At 44.3% G+C, this 23,845-nt stretch overlaps 1 protein-coding gene across 2 annotated transcripts in view; it reads right to left on the bottom strand.

Annotated features, from left to right (window-relative positions):
• The window catches only part of LOC118358471 (beta-adducin-like), a 31,720-nt gene that overhangs the window by 6,715 nt on the left and 1,160 nt on the right, over positions 1–23,845 (bottom strand). For both annotated transcript variants that reach the window (XM_052479058.1, XM_052479057.1), the window contains exons 2-12: positions 14,215–14,426; positions 11,664–11,811; positions 11,251–11,402; positions 10,751–10,831; positions 9,696–9,845; positions 8,907–9,050; positions 7,229–7,327; positions 6,578–6,754; positions 5,953–6,198; positions 3,494–3,607; positions 3,278–3,364 (exon numbers count right to left, since the gene is read on the bottom strand). In XM_052479058.1, the coding sequence (XP_052335018.1) occupies positions 3,278–3,364; positions 3,494–3,607; positions 5,953–6,198; positions 6,578–6,754; positions 7,229–7,327; positions 8,907–9,050; positions 9,696–9,845; positions 10,751–10,831; positions 11,251–11,402; positions 11,664–11,811; positions 14,215–14,379 (1,563 nt within the window). In that variant the 5' untranslated portion in view covers positions 14,380–14,426. The remainder of the gene's footprint in view (positions 1–3,277; positions 3,365–3,493; positions 3,608–5,952; positions 6,199–6,577; positions 6,755–7,228; positions 7,328–8,906; positions 9,051–9,695; positions 9,846–10,750; positions 10,832–11,250; positions 11,403–11,663; positions 11,812–14,214; positions 14,427–23,845) is intronic.

The following is a 23,845-nucleotide window of genomic DNA, read 5'->3' as shown; positions in this document are numbered from 1 at the left end:
TGTGGACTGAGAGCACACAGTTTTACAGAAACGTGCAGTTTTTTCTGTACCTGAGGAAGAGTAGCAGGGTGGAAGGTGAGGGGTTGAATGAATTAATTAATGAATGATACAATGAGAAGCAGGGAAGTGGGATGATTAGTGGGGATGGTTAGGTGGCCAAAGCAGCTTCTGCAGCTGGGATAGGAATTTTATTTAACCAGGACAACAGGTTAAACACCACATCTCTTGCGACAAGACCACAGGGCCTCAGTTTTCATTACATTTTGTTATAATATTTAATTTGAAGGGGTTGGAAGCAAATGTAAACAACCACACACATACAGTTGAAGTCGGAAGTTCACATACACCTTAGCCAAATACATTTAAACTCAGTTTTTCACAATTCCTGACATTTAATCCTCGTAAAAATTGTCTTGGGTCAGTTAGGATCACCATTTTATTTTAAGAATGTGAAATGTCAGAAAAATAGTAGAGATAATTATTCATTTCAGCTTTTAATTATTTCATCACATTCCCAGTGGGTCAGAAGTTTACATACACTCAATTAGTATTTGGGAGCATTGCCTTTCAAAAACTTGGGTCAAACGTTTCGGGTAGCCTTCTACAAGCTTCCCACAATAAGTTGGGTGAGTTTTGGAAATTCCTCCTGACAGAGCTGGTGTAACTGAGTCAGGTTTGTAGGCCTCCTTGCTCAAACACGCTTTTTCAGTTCTGCCCACACATTTTCTATAGGGTTGAGGTCATTGCTTTGTGATGGCCACTCCAATATCTTGACTTTGTTGTCCTTAAGCCATTTTGTAACAACTTTGGAAGTATGCTTGGGGTCATTGTTAATTTGGAAGATCCATTTGCGACCAAGCTTTAACTTCCTGACTGACTGTCTTGAGATGTTGTTTCAATATATCCACATAATTTTCCTGCCTCATGAGGCCATCTATTTTGTGAAGTGCACCAGTCCCTCCTGCAGCAAAGTCCCCCCCCCACAACATGATGCTGCCACCCCCGTGCTTCACGGTAGGGATTGTGTTCTTTGGCTTGCAAGCCTCCCCTTTTTCCTCCAAACATAACGATGGTCATTATGGCCAAACAATTCTATTTTTGCTTCATCAGATCAGAGGACATTTCTCTGAAAAGTATGATATTTGTCCCCATGTGCAGTTGAAAACTGTAGTCTGGCTTTTCTATGGCGGTTTTGGAGCAGTGGCTTCTTCCTTGCTGAGCGGCCTTTCAGGTTATGTCGATATAAGACTCGTTTTACTGTGGATATAGATACTTTTGTACCTGTTTCCTCCAGCATCTTCACAAGGTCCTTTGCTGTTGTTCTAGGATTGATTTTCACTTTTCGCACCAAAGTACATTCATCTCTAGGAGACAGAAAGCGTCTCCTTCCTGAGCGGTATGATGGCTACATGGTTCCATAGTGTTTATACTTACATACGATTGTTTGTACAGATAAACGTGGTACCTTCAGGCGTTTGGAAATTGCTCCCAAGGATGAACCAGACTTGTGGAGTTCTACAGTTTTTTTCTGGGGTCTTGGCTGATTTCTTTTGATTTTCCCATTATGTCAAGCAAAGAGGCACTGAGTTTGAAGGTAGTCCTTGAAATACATCCACAGGTACACATCCAATTGACTCAAATTATGTAAATTAGCAGAATCAGAATCTTCTAAAGCGATGATATCATTTTCTGGAATTTTACAAGCTGTTTAAAGGCACAGTCAACTTAGTGTATATAAACATCTGACCCACTGGAATTATGATACAGTGGATTAAAAGTGAAATAATCTGTCTGTAAACAATTGTTGGAAAAATTACTTGTGTCATGCACAAAGTAGATGTCCTAACCGAGTACCCAAAACTTTAGTTTGTTGACAATACATTTGCGGAGTGGTTGAAAAATGAGTTTTAATGACTCCAACCTAAGTGTATGTAAACTTACGACTTCAACTGTACATCTACACATATACAGTACATACTGTACATATACACACAGCAACAGCACAGCCTCCATAGAATTCATAACATAACAATAATAATAATAATAATAATGTAGAGCTCTCTTTACTTGCACACAATATACTGTAGCTTGGTTGCCGGGCCCTGCCCCCAAGGGTCCACCACCCTGAAGGCCCCAACCCAACATAGGGCCTCAGTTTAACGTGAAAGACAGAAATACCGTACATCAAATCAAAACGGAAAAAACAAGCATTTACACATTCACCTGCACTAGCCATTAGCCACAGCACTGTAGGCCTAGTACTCGATCCTTACCGGTGGACTATCATCCGTTATGACACCGGCTAGTACTCGATCCTTACCGGTGGACTATCATCCGTTATGACACCGGCTAGTACTCGATCCTTACCGGTGGACTATCATCCGTTATGACACCGGCTAGTACTCGATCCTTACCGGTGGACTATCATCCGTTATGACACCGGCTAGTACTCGATCCTTACCGGTGGACTATCATCCGTTATGACACCGGCTAGTACTCGATCCTTACCGGTGGACTATCATCCGTTATGACACCGGCTAGTACTCGATCCTTACCGGTGGACTATCATCCGTTATGACACCGGCTAGTACTCGATCCTTACCGGTGGACTATCATCCGTTATGACACCGGCTAGTATGATCCTTACCGGTGGACTATCATCCGGTGGACTTATGACACCGGCTAGTACTCGATCCTTACCGGTGGACTATCATCCGTTATGACACCGGCTAGTACTCGATCCTTACCGGTGGACTATCATCCGTTATGACACCGGCTAGTACTCGATCCTTACCGGTGGACTATCATCCGTTATGACACCGGCTAGTACTCGATCCTTACCGGTGGACTATCATCCGTTATGACACCGGCTAGTACTCGATCCTTACCGGTGGACTATCATCCGTTATGACACCGGCTAGTACTCGATCCTTACCGGTGGACTATCATCCGTTATGACACGTTATGACACCGGCTAGTACTCGATCCTTACCGGTGGACTATCATCCGTTATGACACCGGCTAGTACTCGATCCTTACCGGTGGACTATCATCCGTTATGACACCGGCTAGTACTCGATCCTTACCGGTGGTGGACTATCATCCGTTATGACACCGGCTAGTACTCGATCCTTACCGGTGGACTATCATCCGTTATGACACCGGCTAGTACTCGATCCTTACCGGTGGACTATCATCCGTTATGACACCGGCTAGTACTCGATCCTTACCGGTGGACTATCATCCGTTATGACACCGGCTAGTACTTGATCCTTACCGGTGGACTATCATCCGTTATGACACCGGCTAGTACTTGGGACTGGGGTCCTGCTGTTTTCATGTCCTGCCGGTTCTGCTGCCTGATCTGGAGATAAATAACAACACCATCAACAACAACCCAAAAGGCTGAAAACCCAAAACCAAACCATGCGATCCCTGTGGTATATCCATACTGTGACATCGTGGCTTACTGAGAGCATTAGGGCAGAAGTACCTTATTTCGTGTTTCCAGCACCTCTTGAGGGTTGGTAAAAAGAGGAACAAACTGATTTGAGTTCTCAATCTTGATGGCTCCACTACCTTGTTGCATCTCCTCTGTCTTCAGCCACTAAGGAAGGGGAGATGACAGTGTTACAGGTCAGGAGTTCTGCAGCATTACCCATCCCATAAACATCCCAAAAACATACTATAAACATTGCTTCAAATGCTTTTCCTCCATCAACACATTTGTGCTTTCAATTACAAAAACAAATAGACATTTCTCTTAAAGTTTCTCTTATATGAGAGAGAGAGATAATGACATTTGGCTGGGCAATGTGTCTTTCTTGAAGGACATCCTCCTGATTTTCTATTGTATATAAACAACCTTGGCTGTTTGACTCTGCATTAATTTTTTAATAAAATCATAGCCATCTTTTTAAACCACTATTTTAATACAGTGTTGTTGTTGTCATTTTTTATGCAGTGTTATTATTATCACACGTGTTCTCAGACAGATGGACGGAAACATCACTAGCGTGCCTTTCCTTTCCACCACCAGAGGGCAGACTCAGCACTGCAGTAATCAACACCAGCACTGGGCTTTCCCCTGCAATGCAGAGGACAAGAGAAAGAGAGAGTGGGAGGTACAGGGGAGGAGAGAGAGAGGGAGAGAGAGAAAGGGGGAGAGATAGTCTTCTCATAGAGTATGCAGGCCATGGAAGAACTGGGACATTTTAAGCTTCCAGGAATTGTTTACAGATCCTTGCAACATGGGCCCATGTATTATCAAGCTGATAAATGAGGTGATGGCAGTGGATGAATGGCACGACAACAGGCCTCAGGATCTAGTCACGGTATCTCTGTGCATTCAAATTGCCATCGATAAAATGCAATTGTAGCTTAGGCCTGCCCATACCCTAACCCCACCACCACCATCGGGTACTCTGTTCACAACATTGACATCAACAAACCCTTCACCCACACGACACCATACATGCTGTCTGCCATCTGGCTGGTGCAGTTGAAACCGGGATTAATCTGTGAAGAGTACACTTCTCCAGCCTGCCAGTGGCCATCGAAGGTGAGGATTTGCACACTGAAATCGGTTACGACACCAAACTACAGTCAGGTCAAGACCCTAGTGAGGACGATGAGCACATGCAGATGCGCTTCCCTTAGACGGTTTGGTTGTGCAAACCCACAGTTTCATCAGCTGTCTAGGTGGTTGGTCTGAGACGATCCCACAGGTGAAGAAGCTGGAATCGGAGGTCCTGGGCTGGCGTGGTTACATGTGGTCTGCGGTTGCGAGGGTGGTTGGATGAACTGCCAAATTCTCTAAAACGACATTGGAGGCGACTTATGATGGAGAAATGAACATTAAATTCTCTGGCAAAAGCTCTGGTGGGCCTTCCTGCAGTGAGCATGCCAATTGCACGCTCCCTCAAAATTTGAGACATCTGTGGCATTTTGTTGTGTGACAAAACAAAACATTTTAGAGTGGCCTTTTATTATCCCTAGCACAAGTTGCACCTGTGTAATGATCATGCTGTTTAATCAGCTCCTTGATATGCCACACCTGTCAGGGGGATGGATTATCTTGGCACAGGAGAAATGCTCACTAGGAGGGACGTAAACTAATTTGTGTACAAAATAAGCTTTTTGTGTGTATGGAAAATGTCTGGGATCTTTAATTTTATTCATACATGTTGTGTTAAATTTTTTGTTCAGTGTAGTATCCATTACCAGTTAGAATAAATGTTGGAATGAACATTGATTTGACAACAGAGATTGAGAATGGGCACAAAGGAGGTAGTGGTACTAGTCTATGTACTACCTTCTAGGCTCCTCCCCAGTCCCCCTCTGAAACTAAGTAAGAAAGAAAGCCTTGTCCTAGCTAGACCGGCCCATAGGGCAGTAGCCTATCTTCTGTTTCTGTATTGAGAGGCAGCTTGATGTGCAAGTACACCCCTGGACAGGCCGCTAGTCCCCCACTCTACTAAGGCCCTCTTTATTTTGATGTGCTGATGTCCGGGGCTGGCCTAGTGCTCAGGTACTTACTGTGGTGTGCTGGTGTCCGGGGCTGGCCTAGTGCTCAGGTACTTACTGTGGTGTGCTGGTGTCCGGGGCTGGCCTAGTGCTCAGGTACTTACTGTGGTGTGCTGGTGTCCGGGGCTGGTCTAGTGCTCAGGTACTTACTGTGGTGTGCTGGTGTCCGGGGCTGGCCTAGCTCTCAGGTACTTACTGTGGTGTGCTGGTGTCCGGGGCTGGCCTAGTGCTCAGGTACTTACTGTGGTGTGCTGGTGTCCGGGGCTGGCCTAGCTCTCAGGTACTTACTGTGGTGTGCTGGTGTCCAGGGCTGGCCTAGTGCTCAGGTACTTACTGTGGTGTGCTGGTGTCCGGGGCTTTCCTAGCTCTCAGGTACTTACTGTGGTGTGCTGGTGTCCGGGGCTGGCCTAGTGCTCAGGTACTTACTGTGGTGTGCTGGTGTCCGGGGCTGGCTTGGTCCTGGTTTACCCTCAGGTAGGAGTTGGGGGTGTTGAGCCAGCGTGTCTTCGCCTGCTGCTGCCGCTGGGCGTAGGGGTGCTGGCGGGGTAACGGGTGCACCCCCTCCTCCTCAAACTGGAAGGAGTGGACCGTGGCGGGTACCTCCACCTCCCTCCGTGTCCGAGAGCGCTCCAACAGCACGGGGAAGCGGTAGGCGTAGCCGGTACGGTAACCCTGGAGGGTGGGGAGCGGGAGGTTTATGTGTAATGTCCCCTGTCATGTCCAGTACTGTGTGTCTGACTGATGTATTGTCAATGTCCAATACTGATGTATTGTCAATGTCCACATCCTGAAGTTTAAAGTAGGTTAGACCTGTGTCTGGACCACTGTTATTTTCTGCATTTTCTAAGTACTGTTTATGGTGGATGTCAATTCATTAAGGTAGGGGGTGAGAATATCTATTTTAGTGCACGTCCTAAAGAACATTATACCTGCCCTATTCATAATGACTGTCCCCATTACACTACTTTGAGAATTTTTGCAGCATTGTAAATTATTCCACTACATTGAGAATGCTTGCAGCATTGTACATTGTTCTGTGTTGTGATCTCACCAGGTTGTCCAGGGTCCTCATGAGAGCCTCAAACTCGTGCTCCCCGAGTCGACTCTTGGTCAGGGGGCCGAAAGTAGACCCGGCCCAGCCCACGGTGCCTGCAGCGATAGGTTTGTGGATGGAGCGGTCCAGCATGATCAGGTTCTGCTCCCCTCCAGCGCTGCACAATGCTGACACCTGTCAGCACATCACAAGATTGCAGCAGTGTGTTATGCCTTGGGTTTGACACGAGGTGCAGTTACAGTACTGCACATACGACAGTCAAAGTACAAGGGTACTAAGGCAAGGACAAGCATTCAGGCGTGAAACTGCCAAAGCTGTTCATGCGAATGCTATAACTCTGTCTCTTCTACATACACACAAAGTCAACGAGCTAACAATTCTGGCAGTCCTCCCTCCCTCCCTCCCTCCCCTCCCTCCCTCCCTCCCTCCCTCCCTCCCTCCTCCCTCCCCCCTCCCTCCCTCCCTCCCTCCCTCCCTCCCTCCCTCCCCTCGCTCTTTAGCTCTCTTTGTTTCTCTCTCTTGTGCACACACAGTCACTGAGCTATGAGTCTGGGAGTTCTCTCACTCAATGGGGCAGTCAGAGTTGTGCCCCAAGCCTTTGGCAGGAGGGAGCAGGCTGGATGGATGTCAGTATGTGAGTCTCGGTACCTGGATCTGACAGGCAGCCTGGATGTGGTAGATGGTGTAGAAAGCCTCTTCCACTGACTCCCCCAGGGCCACGATACCATGGTTTCGAAGCACCAGCACCTAGGAATAAAGATAGACTTCAGCAAGTGAAAAAACACTTACAGTGCAACCCTCTAGTAACCTCAGAGTACATACAGTCAAGGCCAAAAGTTTTGAGAATGACACAAATATAAATTTTCACAAAGTCTGCTGCCTCAGTTTGTGTGATGGCAATTTGCATATACTCCAGAATGTTATGAAGAGTCATCAGATGAATTGCAATTAATTGTCAACCATGGTTATCTGCAAGGAAACACGTGCCGTCATCATTGCTTTGCACAAAAAGGGTTTTACAGGCAAGGATATTGCTGCCAGTAAGATTGCACCTAAATCAACCATTTATCGGATCAGCAAGAACTTCAAGGAGAGCGGTTCAATTGTCGTGAAGAAGGCTTCAGGGCGCCCAAGAAAGTCCAGCAAGCACCAGGACCGTCTCCTAAAGTTGATTCAGCTGCGGGATCGGGGCACCACCAGTACAGAGCATGCTCAGGAATGGCAGCAGGCAAGTGTGAGTGCATCTGCACGCACAGTGAGGCAAAGACTTTTGGAGGATGGCCTGGTGTCAAGAAGGGCAGCAAAGACTTCTCTCCAGGAAAAACATCAGGGACGGACTGATATTCTGCAAAAGGTACAGGGATTGGACAGCTGAGGACTGGGGTAAAGTCATTTTCTCTGATGAATCCCCTTTCCGATTGTTTGGGGCATCCGTAAAAAAGCTTGTCCGGAGAAGACAAGGTGAGCGCTACCATCAGTCCTGTGCAATGCCAACAGTAAAGCATCCTGAGACCATTCATGTGTGGAGTTGCTTCTCAGCCAATTGAGTGGGCTCACTCACAATTTTGCCTAAGAACACAGCCATGAATAAAGAATGGTACCAACACATCCTTCGAGAGTAACTTCTCCCAACGATCCAGGAAGAGTTTGGTGACAAACAATGCCTTTTCCAGCATGAGGGAGCACTTTGCCATAAGTAAGTGGCCTGGGGAACAAAACATCAATATTTTGGGTCCATAGCCAGGAAACTCCCCAGACCTTAATCCCATTGAGAACTTGTGGTCAATCCTCAAGAGGCGGGTGGACAAACAAAAACCCACACATTCTGACAAACTCCAAGCATTGATTATGCAAGAATGGGCTGCCATCAGTCAGGATGTGGCCCAGAAGTTAATTGACAGCATGCCAGGGCAGATAGCAGAGGTCTTGAAAAAGAAGGGTCAACACTGCAAATATTGACTCTTTGCATCAACTTCATGTAATTGTCAATAAAAGCGTTTGGCACTAAGTGTCTTATGAAATGCTTGTAATTATAATTCAGTATTCCATAGTAACATCTGACAAAAAATATCTAAAGACAATGAAGCAGCAAACTTAGTGGAAATTAATATTTGTGTCATTCTCAAAACTTTTGGCCACGACTGTACACTGTTATTTTTCTTCGACCCTATCATCATAATTCTTATGGTTTCACAAAAAATATAGTAAATTGAGCTTGTGTTTTCCCTATTATTGGAGATATTTGTCTCAAGAAGCAAATGAGCAGTCTCATAACTAAATCACAAGCATGTCACATTAACCCCTTGTTCTGCTGTAATGTCCTCACCTTACAGGTGGGCCCCAGGCTCTTCTGGAGCCCCACTCTGTCCTCCTCGTCCTCCATCAGCCTGTTGTAGTCGTAGTACGCTACCTCACCCACCAGCAAAGCCTCATGGGACAGCGGCAGGAGGCCACACTTCATGGCTGACACCTGCACATACAGACAACTAACTGTAAGTCACATTCTGTTGGATTTAGCAGAGTTTTTCATGACAAGTTTTGTCATCGGCGCCTCATCTTATATTGTTATCTAATAAATTGTTATATTATACCTATTATTATTGTACCTTTTAGTCGTTTATCCAGAGCGACTTACAGTAGTGAGTGGATACATTTTTCGTACTTGTCCCCCGTGGAAATTGAACCCACAACCCTTGTGTTACAAGCTCCATGCTCTACCAACTGAGCCACACCTCCAAATCTCAAGTGCAGGAGTACTACTACTGTGTGAGTCCTAGGACTCCACTCCATTCGAAAAAAACATTATAAAAACTAATTACAAATGTGCAACAATGATTGTTGTGAGTGTGCCATGTTTGTCACTCTGTCTGTGTGCCCTGTCCCTCTGGCAGTGCCCCAGCCCCCGTGTGTGTGTGTGTGTGTGTGTGTGTGTGTGTGTGTGTGTGTGTGTGTGTGTGTGTGTGTGTGTGTGTGTGTGTGTGTGTGTGTGTGTGTGTGTGTGTGTGTGTGTGTGTGTGTGTGTGTGTGTGTGTGTGTGTGTGTGTGTGTGTGTGTGTGTGTGTGTGTGTGTGTGTGTGTGTGTGTGTGTGTGTGTGTGTGTGTGTGTGTGACTCACAGCGGTAGTGGCGGGGGTGTGGAGGTGCAGCAGACAGCGTACGTCTGGCCGGGTGGAGTAAATGGCTGAGTGAAGGCTGAAGGAACCCAGGTCTACCCCCAGGGGGGTGCTGCCCCTCTCCACCACCTCCCCCAGGATGTTCACCTTCACCTGGGAGGAGACAACCACGCATCAACACCACCAGCAGCAGCACTGAGATCAGTTCTATTTGGTTTTTACACTAGTTTGGATACTTAGTTGTTCCTGACAAAACTGGCACCTGTATATATTTATGTAATGCCTATTACAGTGCATATTACAATTTTTATTATAATGCAAAGCAAACCAAAAAAGGTTGCTTGATGAAGACTGTCTGTGACTGAGGTGAGCAAAAGCATTAATTAATAAGTTGACTGAATAATTAGTACTTATCTATGTCAACCAGAAACAAATCAGCTTATGTTGTATCATACAATATCAAATATGGTTCAGGGTTAACAAGCAGCACACTTATGCCAGAATATTTGTTTTCTGATGAAGTGGACATCATTAGTTTCCTTTGTGACTGTGGAGCATCGTTAGCACAGTTAGAACAACGAGACAGATATTTCACCAGTGGTATTATGTGAAGCATCCGGTTGGTTTTTCCACTCACCACCAAATAGGGTTATGAGAGGAAGCCCAGTGGCCGGCAGTGGGAGAAGATGGAGCGAGACGGATTTTGGCAGACATTCTGCTAATTTTCTCATTGAAGAAACATTTGATCTCCATACAATTTCCTGTTTTCAAAACTATCTGTAACAGAGTGGACTGTGTTTTGTAGACTTTACCCTTTGCCAAAGCTTCAAAAAATTGCATTGTTTACAAGGAGTGCAAGGGCAAATTGAGTTATTGCACACACACACTTCACAGAGTAGGTGTTCCCTAATGGAAATATGCAAATAAATGCTTGAAAGCTCCGCCCACCTCCTTGCGTGTTCTGCCCACTATGATTAATTTGCTCCCATTGGAAACGACAGACTCTGGTCTGTCTTGGGTTAGTTATAAAAAATCTTCGACATTAGTAGTAAACTCACCAAGCTGGAGGCAGTGACCTCACCGTAGGCCAAGCCATTGGGCAGAACCAGGAAGTGCTCCTGTTCCTTACTGACACGCAGCTGACAGGAGACAACACACACACAACTATGTCAGATATCAAACTTTACAAACAAAGAGAGGGATAGAGATAAGGAAGGGATGGGTAGAAAAACAAACAGAGAGAGAATAGAGAGAGAATGAGGACAAATGTAAAAATAGAAAGCACAAAGAGAGAGAAAAAGTTAAGTAGTAACAAAAAAGCTGTGATGTTGTCCTTTCAAAAAGAGTTCCATAAGTGCATAGTCAAGTATCTGCTTCAAATTTTCAATACCTGCATACAATTTTACCCTCATGGACGTTGTAATGGTAATTATGTTACTAAAACCATCTCTTTTGATAGTAGTGCTTTTTTGCATTGTCAAAATAGGGTTCTAAAAGAACAAAGCAAAATAATGAAAGAAAGACCAAAAGTGTGTGTCAGCCAGGCAGGTCCACTCACGGTGAGGCAGGTGTGGCTGAGCTGGGCCCAGCCATAGAGGTCCAGAAGGCGGTGGACACTGGCCAGTTTACAACGCATCAGCCTCTCTCCCTTCACCATGCTTCCGGGCTCCGAGCCATGCAGGTCATTGATGGGCGTCACCATCATCATGCCTACACAGGGAAAGATTGAAAGTAGAGAGGAGTCAATAGCAGATCAGAGAAAATGATCTTGTGTGTTTGTTAATCTTTTGGTCAGGTGATTTACTTGTCTTTGTCTTGGTGTTAGACGTGTATTTGACGTGTATTTGAACCTGTACATCCATGAATATGTTTGTTTATGCGTGTGTGTTTATTTCTGAGTGTGTGTGTGTGTGTGTGTGTGTATATGTGCATCCGCATGCATGTGTGTGTGTGTGTGTACCTACACATTACCTGTACTGGAGGGGGAGGTGGATAAGGCGGCAGGGGAGCCTTGAGAGGCCATGTAGTCAGCTATCTGCCTCAGAGCCCAGAGGTTGGAGCTGCTGCCTCCCTTCTTCATCTGTTCCTGGATCAGAACATCCAGCTCCTCCCGGAACGACTATATATATATATATATATATATATATATATATATATATATATATATATATATACAGTGGGGCAAAAAAGTATTTAGTCAGCCACCAACCAGTTCTCCCACTTAAAAAGATGAGAGAGGCCTGTAATTTTCATCATAGGTACACTTCAACTATGACAGACAAAGAAAAAAGAGAAAAGAGAAAGAGAAAAGCAAATCCAGAAAATCACATTGTAGGATTTTTTATGAATTTATTTGCAAATTGTGGTGGAAAATATGTATTTGGTCACCTACAAACAAGCAAGATTTCTGGTTCTCACAGACCTGTAACTTCTTCTTTAAGAGGCTCTTAAAGAGGTACCATACGATGGCACCTGTTTGAATGGCACCTGTTTGAACTTGTTATCAGTATAAAAGACACCTGTCCACAACCTCAAACAGTCACACTCCAAACTCCACTATGGCCAAGACCAAATAGCTGTCAAAGGACACCAGAAACAAAATTGTAGACCTGCAGCAGGCTGGGAAGACTGAATCTGCAATAGGTAAGCAGCTTGGTTTGAAGAAATCAACGGTGGGAGCAATTATTAGGAAATGGAAGACATACAAGACCACTGATAATCTCCCTCGATCTGGGGCTCCATGCAAGATCTCACCCCGTGGGGTCAAAATGATCACAATAACGGTGAGCAAAAATCCCAGAACCACACGGGGGGACCTAGTGAATGACTTGCAGAGACCTGGGACCAAAGTAACAAAGCCTACCATCAGTAACACACTACGCTGCCAGGGACTCAAATCCTGCAGTGCCAGACATGTCCCCCTGCTTAAGCCAGTACATGTCCAGGCCCGTCTGAAGTTTGCTAGAGAGCATTTGGATGATCCAGAAGAAGATTGGGCGAATGTCATATGGTCAGATGAAACCAAAATAGAACTTTTTGGTAAAAACTCAACTCGTTGTGTTTGGAGAACAAAGAATGCTGAGTTGCATCCAAAGAACAACATGCCTACTGTGAAGCCTTGGGGGTGGAAACATCATGCTTTGGGGCTGTTTTTCTGCAAAGGGACCAGGACGACTGATCCGTGTAAAGGACAGAATGAATGGGGCCATGTATCGTGAGATTTTGAGTGAAAACCTCCTTCCATCAGCAAGGGCATTGAAGATGAAACGTGGCTGGGTCTTTCAGCATGACAATGATCCCAAACACACCGCCCGGGCAACGAAGGAGTGGCTTCGTAAGTCTAGCCAGTCTCCAGATCTCAAACCCATAGAAAATCTTTGGAGGGAGTCCGTGTTGCCCAGCAACAGCCCCAAAACATCACTGCTTTAGAGGAGATCTGCATGGAGGAATGGGCCAAAATACCAGCAACAGTGTGTGAAAACCTTGTGAAGACTTACAGAAAACGTTTGACCTCTGTCATTGCCAACAAAGTATAACAAAGTATTGAGATAAGCTTTTGTTATTGACCAAATAGTTATTTTCCACCATAATTTGTAAATAAATTCATTAAAAATCCTACAGTGTGATTTTCTGGATTTTTTTTCTAATTTTGTCTGTCATAGTTGAATTGTACCTATGATGAAAATTACAGGCCTCTCTTATCTTTTTAAGTGGGAGAACTTGCACAATTGGTGGCTGACTAAATACTTTTTTGCCCCACTGTGTATATATATATATATATATATATATATATATATATATACAAACACACACACACACACACGGACACACACACACACACATGGACACACACGGACACACATACACCCAGCACACAGCATGCAGCATGCATACGCAAGTACACACGCAGGGCAAGCTATTAACATGGTAGTTAAAATACACCCACAATTAGCCTGAGAGCTAAAACACTCAGAACGGTGCAAGCTAGTTGCTAGATTATCAGAAACTGGTGTGCTAGATAGGGTTGGAGTGAAAAGCTACAGGATGGTAGCTCTCCAGGAACAGGGTTGGAGAGCCCTAACATAGACTGACCAGGTGAATCCAGGTGAAAGCTATGATCCCTTATTGATGTCACTTGTTAAATCCACTTCAATCAGTGTAGATGAAGGGGAGGAGACAGTTTAAAGAAGGATTGTTAAGCCTTGAGACAAAATGTATCGTGTGTGTGTGCCATTCAGAGGTTGAATGGGCAAGACAAAAGATTTAAGTGTCTTCAACTGGTTATGGTAGTAAGTGCCAGGCGCACCGGTTTGTGTCAAGAACTGCAACACTGCTGATACACACAGGTCCCTGTGTGTATCAAGAGGGTCTCTTTTAAGACTCTTGAAAAGTCTACCAGACACATACAGTATGTGTATATGCACACACAGAGACACACAGATGTGTGTGCACACTCACACATAGACCCAAGCCAACTGGATGCACACACAAGAACATACACACACACGGTGAGTGTACTCACCGGGCTCTGCAGGAGGCTGGAGACTCGTTTCTTGTGTTGGGGCTCAGAGGAGCCGGGTGTGTAGTGTTGTGGAGACACCAGGGCCTCGGGGACCCTATCACTAGGGGCCCCATCAATGGGGTTCCGCTGCACAGGCGTGCCCTTAGGGGTGGGCGAGGTGCTCATCTTCTACTGCTCACAGGGGGGTGCCACAGGACGATGAGTGGGAAGAGCTGGGGAGAGAGGAGAGGGAAAATAAAATGCATTGCCGTTTCAAAGAGATACATTTAGCATTTTGTGAAGAACTTAATTTAATGCAAAATGCAATGCACAATAAATACAGTGCATGCATATATTGTAATACATTTTAGTTTAATGTTGTCTAACCAGCTGCAGTTACCAATCATTAGCCTTAAAGATGGAGTCTGCAGTAGGGTAAACAGCCTCACTGGCCGCCCCACCACGGTTGTCACTGATTTTGTTGCCGAGCTGAGGAGCGTCGGGCAGCATGGTAAAACAACATTGCTGTACATATTGTGCTCTTCTATCGTGCGTGCAATGATGTCAGAGGGGGAAAAACTGTGTTCGTTGTTTGTTGTAATTTTGTTGTTTTAATATCACAAACTGATGGCTGTTTCACCATTAAGGATTCCAGCTTTAAACGTCAACATAGACACAAACACAGAAGCATTCCTCCCACCCCACACTAGGGATGAGCTATTCCACAGAGTAAAGCCTGTGTGTGCCGTAGGCTAGCAAAACCAGGGGGGAGTGGAGAAATGCAGCATTAGCAGTAAGAGCTCAGACAGCAGCATTACAACGCCTGCCAGCAGGAAGTCAACTCAATCATAGATGACCAGTAATTGGAGAACCAGTAAAGAATTACCGGAGGTTTTCAAAAAGAGCCAACCAACCATCACCCAGTAAACACACACACTTACAGGCACACACACACGCACACACACACACACACACACACACACACACACACACACACACACACACACACACACACACACACACACACACACACACACACACACACACACACACACACACACACACACACACACACACACACACACACACACACACACACACATTTCTTAACACGCCACACCCTCTCTCCTGTGCTGACACAAATTCAAAACTGAACTGCTCAGATTAGCCACATATAGCACACATAACAATATCACGCCCTGGTAGTGTAAACATCTGAAGAACAGGCAAACATAGTGTCATGACGTTGGCCTGGGGGGTAGGTTTATGACAGTCATAAATACCTTTTCCCCCCTTTTTCCTCTCTCTACTCTACTGAGGTTACATTTACATTTGCACCCTTGGTTAACATAGAGATTCTGGGAACATCAGTAGGTGGGTGAAAATGAACTATATTCTGGTAATCCGAACAATTGAACATATGCGGTGGTAATTAATGAATATGATGTCAGTTCGGTTGTCATCTGAGACATTCTCATCAATGATAAGATGACAAACTCTACAGTTGAAAGTCTACACATCAGAGTTATCGGATTCACATGGAATTGGTGTTCAATTTAAATGTTTGAATATGAAATTATTTGTGATGGGATGAAATGTGATTTTAGCTTCTAAAATGTGAGATGTGGGTTTTCATAAGATAGGGCTGCTCACTCAGTGGCCCGCCCACGTGAAGAGACATAGCTTGTAAACTATGAAACACACCCCATTTCTCCCTTCCTATATAAAGCCTTTATGACAAATGTGAGGACGACGGTCCTATGTCAGAATGGTTCAGATAATAACTACAGAACGAAGCCAACATCAGTGTGAGCTTTGATTGCGAATGGTATGAACTTTGAACTCTTATTCGCTACAGGAGTGATACCTCCTAGCCGTTAAGCAGCAACAGCTGCTGCAACAGCTGCTGCAAACAAGGGTTAGGAAGGAACAGACAGAGTATCCCGTCTATCACACAACGACGTTACTACAACTTATCCAATTGACCACCAGAGACATTCTTCAAAGGACAGAGGACTCGGTTTGGTAACATGGTCTTCCATCTACCACCAACCTTTTGAAGCGCAGCTCAGAGTAAATATGTATTGCATTTTCCTTTTCCAAATGGGCGGTTATTTAGAATGCATAAGATACTGTATTTACGATAGCACAGCTTCTCCCTGTGTCCCTCAGTCTTCCCGCTCTTTCACACAAACCCAGCCCTTTTCCTTTGTGTAACAAGCTGTCATATCTGTTCTGCCCGCTAGGGACGTTTTCCTTTATGACATCATTTGTAATCAAGTTATGATTTAAATATGTGTATGTGTAAATCTGTGTGATTAGTTAGGTATTTAGTAAATAAATAATTAAACCCAATTTTGTATTGCTGATTCAAATTGTTACCCAGGGTTCGTGCAGATAACCAAGAATTTACAACTTTCAGATGAGACTGAATTAAGGTGATGATTGATATTGACTGCTATTGATGTAAAATATTACTAGGTCTTTAAGAGTTTATTCGGAAGATAACAGCTCGATAAACATTCTTTCGTGGTGCCCGACTCTCTAGTTAATTACATTTACATGATTAGCTCAATCAGGTGATATTAATTACGGATAAATTATTTTATAGAACAGCATGTCATATCAATTAATCCGACATAGCCAAAGACACGCCAATAGTGATGAAATATACAATTAGCCTACACCAACTACAGGGACATCAGTGATGGTACATGTATAGTTAACCAAACTAATGTAGGTTATGTTCGTTTACAAATTACAAAAAGTGTATATTTTGTTTGAACTATCCCTTTAAATATTAAATGGTGAATTTCAGAATGCACTTTGTGGTGGTTTGGTTTCCTAAGGTCGTAAACAGTTTTTGACCATAATCTGTAAACATTCAAGTATCTAAATGCACTCCTAACTCCTCCTCTAATGCATTCACTCTACTCCCAAACACTTACAACCAAGTCACTCCTACATACGACCTGGCCTATACTTCTATGAACCACAGTGGAGGACAGATAATAATATGGATAAACTGCTGCCCACCTTTCACTGAAATTATTTTATTCTGTGGTGGTACAAACTGGAAACAGGTCCCTTCCTAGGGTCCTGCCTTTCTAGGGAGTTATTCCCAGCTGCTGTGCATCTACATCTGCACTGCTTGCTCTTTGGGGTTTTAGGACAGGTATCTGTATAAGCACTTTGTGACAACTGCTGATGTAAAAATGGCTTTATAAAATAAATGTGATTGATTGAAATTGTATTGAATGTGCCTTGGTAAACAGACACCAACAACACCAAGCTACTATTTTCTGGTTCTTACATTCACAATATCACAGCAAAAGCACAATTATGTGAACTGTATCACCACATTCAGGTGGATTTGTCACCTGTTTTAATGTAGGCTACTTATTTACTTACTTAAGCTTTACATCCATTCCTATTTCTGTCTTGATATAAACAGTCTCCATTCTGCTGCCTCTGCCCTGGTAGGTCCCAGTTCATGCTGGGATGTGGTTTGGAGTGTCTGCAAACCAAATGGCACCATATTTCCTATATAGTGCACTACACTTGACCAGGGCCCATAAGGCTATACTATATAGGGAAAAGGGTGTCATTTGGCACACAACCTGTGTGTGTCAAAATCTTCTGGTTCTTTGTGTGAGAGTCACTGCAAGTGGGCACAGCTGCTGAGAGGAGAGTAGCAGACAGAGAGCAGCTCACTATCTCTCTCCAGGGAGGGCTATAATGACTAGGACGTCACATAGGTCGGGCTTTAGTAGTCTATACCCATTTCTACCTCCTTCTCCTTCCCCACTATTAGAGCACAACATTGCATTAGTGAAAACCAAGACCGTTCTCAGGGCAGGCCTGGTTGTAGCTAGATATGTTCAAGTCGCGTCCGGAACAATTTTCACATTTTAGCTAACCCTAACCTAATTCTCCTAACCTGCCACGCTAATCCTTCTAACCGGCCACGTACATTTTCCTAGCCTGCTGCTTAAGTTCTCCTAACCTGCTACGAAAGTCTCTTCTGCTAGTCAAAACAGGTAGACCTACCCTGAGAGCAGTGAGAGTATACACTAATTCGGTACTGCTACTAGAGCTGGGCAAGCCTCTTCACCTCAGCTCCAGGAAAACCCAGAGGAAAGAGAGGGGAGCTCTGACAGGCGAACCCTATGCCCTCAGTTCACTCACCTCCCATTTCTGCTGTTTATGATGAGCCTCTCTGCCAGTCCCATTTAGGAGCTGGACATGTGGAAACCACATTAAATGTCCATATGCATTACATGCATTTATCGACCCTTATAAATGCACAAATGTTCCTGACATGGCAGCCGAGTCTTTCTCCTAACTGAGAGCAGGAGATGCAGTTAGATTAACTAGGGGGTGAATAGGAGTATAATGAGGGCTCCCACATGGCGCCGTGGTCTAAGGCACAGACCCTGGTTTGAATCCTGGCTGTATCACAGCCAGCCGTGATTGGGAGTCCCATAGGGTGGTGCACAATTGTCCAGCGTCGTTAGGGTTTGCCGGGGTAGGCTGTCATTGTAAATAAGAATTTGTTCTTAACTAACTTGCCTATTTAAATAAGGTTAAATAAAAAATAAACACAAGTAATCCCAAATTGATTTCTCTGGCCAGGCTTTCATTAGGTTAATGAGGGAAATTGCAGTTAATGGGCATAAACTAATTATGTGGAAAAAGTCAGCATTGATTCTGTCTTGTTTACCCATGTTAACCCACTTTTAACTCAGTTGTCACAACTAACTAATTTAAAATAAGCTATATTGGTGAATATTATCTTCGTCATTGGAAATTTAGATCTTAAACACCCTCTCATTTCGAGTTCTAAAAATAGCAGAAAACTCAGTCTTAATATCTTCCTGCATATTTATGGACATAATGAGATAATCTTTAATAAATGAATAGTCCAAATTGCATTATCAGATTTTTAAAATCAATGTCCCTCTTGGGCAGTAATGGGAGGGCAGTTAACATTTTAAATTAACCCTTGTATAATATCAGCAGTCTCATCTTCTGTGCTCTGGTCCTCATGATTTATTCAGATAATTTAATAGCATGGGTGTGTTGTTAAAGGAACAGACGCACAGGAAAGACAAAGAGACACATTCATTTGTGATTGGACTGATAATACATTATGTAACATGATCGTGACCAGGGGTAAATGTTTTCATGTTCTGCTGTATAAGCTGCATTCAATAACCTTTCATTGGATAGAATCTGTCCAACCATCTAGACACACAAAACATGCCCCAGGATTAGAACAGGCCTATTCTGAAAGGATGCTATGGTTTTCATTTATAGTTATGGACAATGACGTCAATAAACTGAACATAATAAATGATGGGTGGGCAGACTTCTGATCCTTTGACTGTCACGTATTATCTAGGTGAGAACAACACATCGTAGGAAGGAAGTTAACTGGAATGAAAGACGAAATTGCCGTACATACCTACACGTACGCTACGGTCACAAGACGCAGGCCTCCTAATTGTCCCTAGAATTTCTAAGCAAACAGCTGGAGGCAGGGCTTTCTCCTATAGAGCTCCATTTTTATGGAACGGTCTGCCTACCCATGTCAGAGACGCAAACTCGGTCTCAACCTTTAAGTCTTTACTGAAGACTCATCTCTTCAGTGGGTCATATGATTGAGTGTAGTCTGGCCCAGGAGTGGGAAGGTGAACGGAAAGGCTCTGGAGCAACGAACCGCCCTTGCTGTCTCTGCCTGGCCGGTTCCCCTCTTTCCACTGGGATTCTCTGCCTCTAACCCTGTTACGGGGCTGAGTCACTGGCTTGCTGGGGCTCTCTCGTGCCGTCCCTGGGGGTGCGTCACCTGGGTGGGTTGATTCACTGTGGTCGGCCTGTCTGGGTTGCCCCCCTTGGGTTGTACCGTGTCAGAGATCTTTGTGGGCTATACTCGGCCTTGTCTCAGGATGGTAAGTTGGTGGTTGAAGATATCCCTCTAGTGGTGTGGGGGCTGTGCTTTGGCAAAGTGGGTGGGGTTATATCCTTCCTGTTTGGCCCTGTCCGGGGTGTCCTCGGATGGGGCCACAGTGTCTCCTGACCCCTCCTGTCTCAGCCTCCAGTATTTATGCTGCAGTAGTTTATGTGTCGGGGCTAGGGTCAGTTTGTTATATCTGGAGTACTTCTCCTGTCCTATTCGGTGTCCTGTGTGAATCTAAGTGTGCGTTCTCTAATTCTCTCCTTCTCTCTTTCTTTCTCTCTCTCGGAGGACCTGAGCCCTAGGACCATGCCCCAGGACTACCTGACATGATGACTCCTTGCTGTCCCCAGTCCACCTGGCCATGCTGCTGCTCCAGTTTCAACTGGCCTGGGCCCTAGGACCATGTCCCAGGACTACCTGACATGAGGACTCCTTGCTGTCCCCAGTCCACCTGGCCATGCTCCTGCTCCAGTTTCAACTGTTCTGCCTTACTATTATTCAACCATGCTGGGTCATTTATGAACATTTGAACATCTTGGCCACGTTCTGTTATAATCTCCACCCGGCACAGCCAAAAGAGGACTGGCCACCCCACATATGCTCTCTCTAATTCTCTCTTTCTTTCTCTCTCTCTCGGAGGACCTGAGCCCTAGGACAGTGCCCCAGGACTACCTGACATGATGGCTCCTTGCTGTCCCCATTCCACCTGACTGCTGCTGCTCCAGTTTCAACTGTTCTGCCTTATTATTATTCGACCATGCTGGTCATTTATGAACATTTGAACATCTTGGTCATGTTCTGTTATAATCTCTACCCGGCACAGCCAGAAGAGGACTGGCCACCCCACATAGCCCGGTTCCTCTCTAGGTTTCTTCCTAGGTTTTGGCCTTTCTAGGGAGTTTTTCCTAGCCACCGTGCTTTTACACCTGCATTGTTTGCTGTTTGGGGTTTTAGGCTGGGTTTCTGTACAGCACTTTGAGATATCAGCTGATGTACGAAGGGCTATATAAATAAATTTGATTTGATTTGATTTGATCTTCACAACAATAGAAACATCTATGAGAAATAGATAAGCAGCTTGAAAGTTCCACTGATTAACTGTGATCTTGAGAATGCATTTTCATCATGACATTTTCTCTCCAGACAGCAATGTATCCCCTCTCCTCCCCTCCAGCATCCCTCTCACTTCCTCTTCAACCATTAGGTCTCTATACACTATTGATTTTTGACTAACTTCATACAGATAATGTTTATGATAAGTATCAGTATCTGGAACATAAAATATATACCACATCTTACCTTACGTGTAGTTTCTCTGTATGTACCTGTACAATTGAACAGATTCCATCTAGTAGCTAAACGTTTCTGTTTTTATTGAATAACAAAAAATATATAATTCTGCCACTGTAACAGTATAATTTTAAACCATCCCCTCGCCCATACCCGGGCGCGAACCAGGGACCTTCTGCACACAACGACAACAGTCACCCTCGAAGCATCGTTACCCATCGCTCCACAAAAGCCGCGGCCCTTGCAGAGCAAGGGGAACTACTACTTCAAGGTCTCAGAGCAACTGACGTAACCGATTGAAACGCTATTTAGCGCACACCGCTAACTAAGCTAGCTGTTTCACATCCGTTACACCACTTATTTTCCTTCAAAATGTGTTTGCCTAATGATAGCCCGTATACACTTATCTACAGTTGAAGTCTGAAGTTTGCATACACCTTAGCCAAATACATTTAAACTCAGTTTTTCACAATTCTTGACATTTAATCCTAGTAAAAATTCCCTGTCTTAGGTCAGGTCACCACTTTATTTTAAGAATGTGAAATGTCAGAATAATAGTAGAGAGAATGACTTATTTAACCTTTTACTTCTTTCATCACATTCCCAGTGGGTCAGAAGTTTACATACACTCAATTGGTATTTGGTAGTATTGCCTCTAAATTGTTTAACTTAGGTCAAACGTTTCGGGTAGCCTTCCACAAGCTTCCCACAATAAGTTGAGTAAATTTTGGCCCATTCCTCCTGACAGGGCTGGTGTAACTGAGTCAGGTGTGTAGGCCTCCTTGCTCCCACACGCTTTTTCAGTTCTGCCCACACATTTTCTATAAGATTGAGGTCAGGGCTTTGTGATGGCCACTCCAATACCTTGACTTCATTGTCCTTAAGCCATTTTGCAACAACTTTGGAAGTATGCTTGGGGTCATTGTCCATTTAGAAGACCCATTTGTGACCAAGCTTTAACTTCCTGACGGATGTCTTGAGATGTTGCTTCAATATGTCCACATCATTTTCCATCCTCATGATGCCATCTATTTTGTGAAGTGCACCAGTCCCTCCTGCAGCAAAACACCCCCACAACATGATGCTGCCACCCCCATGCTTCACGTTTGGGATGGTGTTCTTTGGCTTGCAAGCCGCAACCTTTTTCCTCCAAACATAACGATGGTCATTGTGGCCAAACAGTTCTATTTTTGTTTCATCAGACCAGAGGGCATTTCCAAAAAGTACGATCTTTGTCCCTGTGTGCAGTTGCAAACCGTAGTCTGGCTTTTTTTTATGGCGGTTTTGGAGCAGTGGCTTCTTCCTTGCTGAGCGGCCTTTCAGGTTATGTCGATATAGGACTTGTTTTACTGTGGATATAGATACTTTTCTACCGGTTTCCTCCAGCATCTTCACAAGGTCCTTTGCTGTTGTTCTGGGATTGATTTGCACTTTTCGCACCAAAGTACATTCATCTCTAGGAGACAGAAGGTGTCTCCTTCCTGAGCGGTATGACGGCTGTGTGGTCCCATGGTGTTTATACTTGCATACTATTGTTTGTACAGATGAACGTGGTACCTTCAGGCGTTTGGAAATTGCTGAGGACTTGGCTGATTTCTTTTGATTTTCCCATGATGTCAAGCAAAGAGGCACTGAGTTTAACAATACATTCACAGGTACAGCTCCAATTGACTCAAATTATGTCAAATAGTCAATTATCAGAAGCTTCTAAAGCCATGACATAATTTTCTGTAATTTTCCAAGCTGTTTAAAGGCACAGTCAACTTAGTGTATGTAAACTTCTGACCCTCTGGAATTGTGATACCGTGAATTATAAGTCAAATAATCTGTCTGTAAACAATTGTTGGAAAAAATACTTGTGTCATGCGCAGTAGATTTCCTAACTGACTTGCTAAAACTATAGTTTGATAACAAGAAATTTTGGGAGTGGTTGAAAAACGAGTTTTAATGACTCCAACCTAAGTGTATGTTAACTTCAACAGTATATATTAAGATACATAGTTTTTTTCTGTCAGAGAACAGACATTTCCCTTAAAGGGGGCGTTTTCTCCCAAGTTACCTTAACGATGATGTGATTATAATAGCTGATTCAAGCAATAGCTAATTATAAGATTTACTTGATGAACAAACATGTATGAAGCCACTTGACTAGGATGACTAAAGCTTCTGTTCAACACAATTTATCATCCATTCAAAACAATGCTTTTGGGGTGGTGAATTACGATTCAAATGTCTCCTGAAAGAAAAATAGGCCTTGCCTTCATATTTTGTACAGTTCCTTCATGACAGCACCCCTCATGGTGCCGCCGCCCCATGGCTGCCTAGCAACCAGACGAGCAGCGCTGCAACATCAGCACCAAGGTAGCACCCACTAAGCGACCGGTTTTTCAGCCCTGCCTGGCA

The sequence above is a fragment of the Oncorhynchus keta genome, chromosome 25 (genome assembly GCF_023373465.1).
Source record: "Oncorhynchus keta strain PuntledgeMale-10-30-2019 chromosome 25, Oket_V2, whole genome shotgun sequence".
Lineage (NCBI taxonomy): Eukaryota > Metazoa > Chordata > Actinopteri > Salmoniformes > Salmonidae > Oncorhynchus > Oncorhynchus keta.
This window is presented reverse-complemented; position numbering and strand designations above follow the sequence as displayed.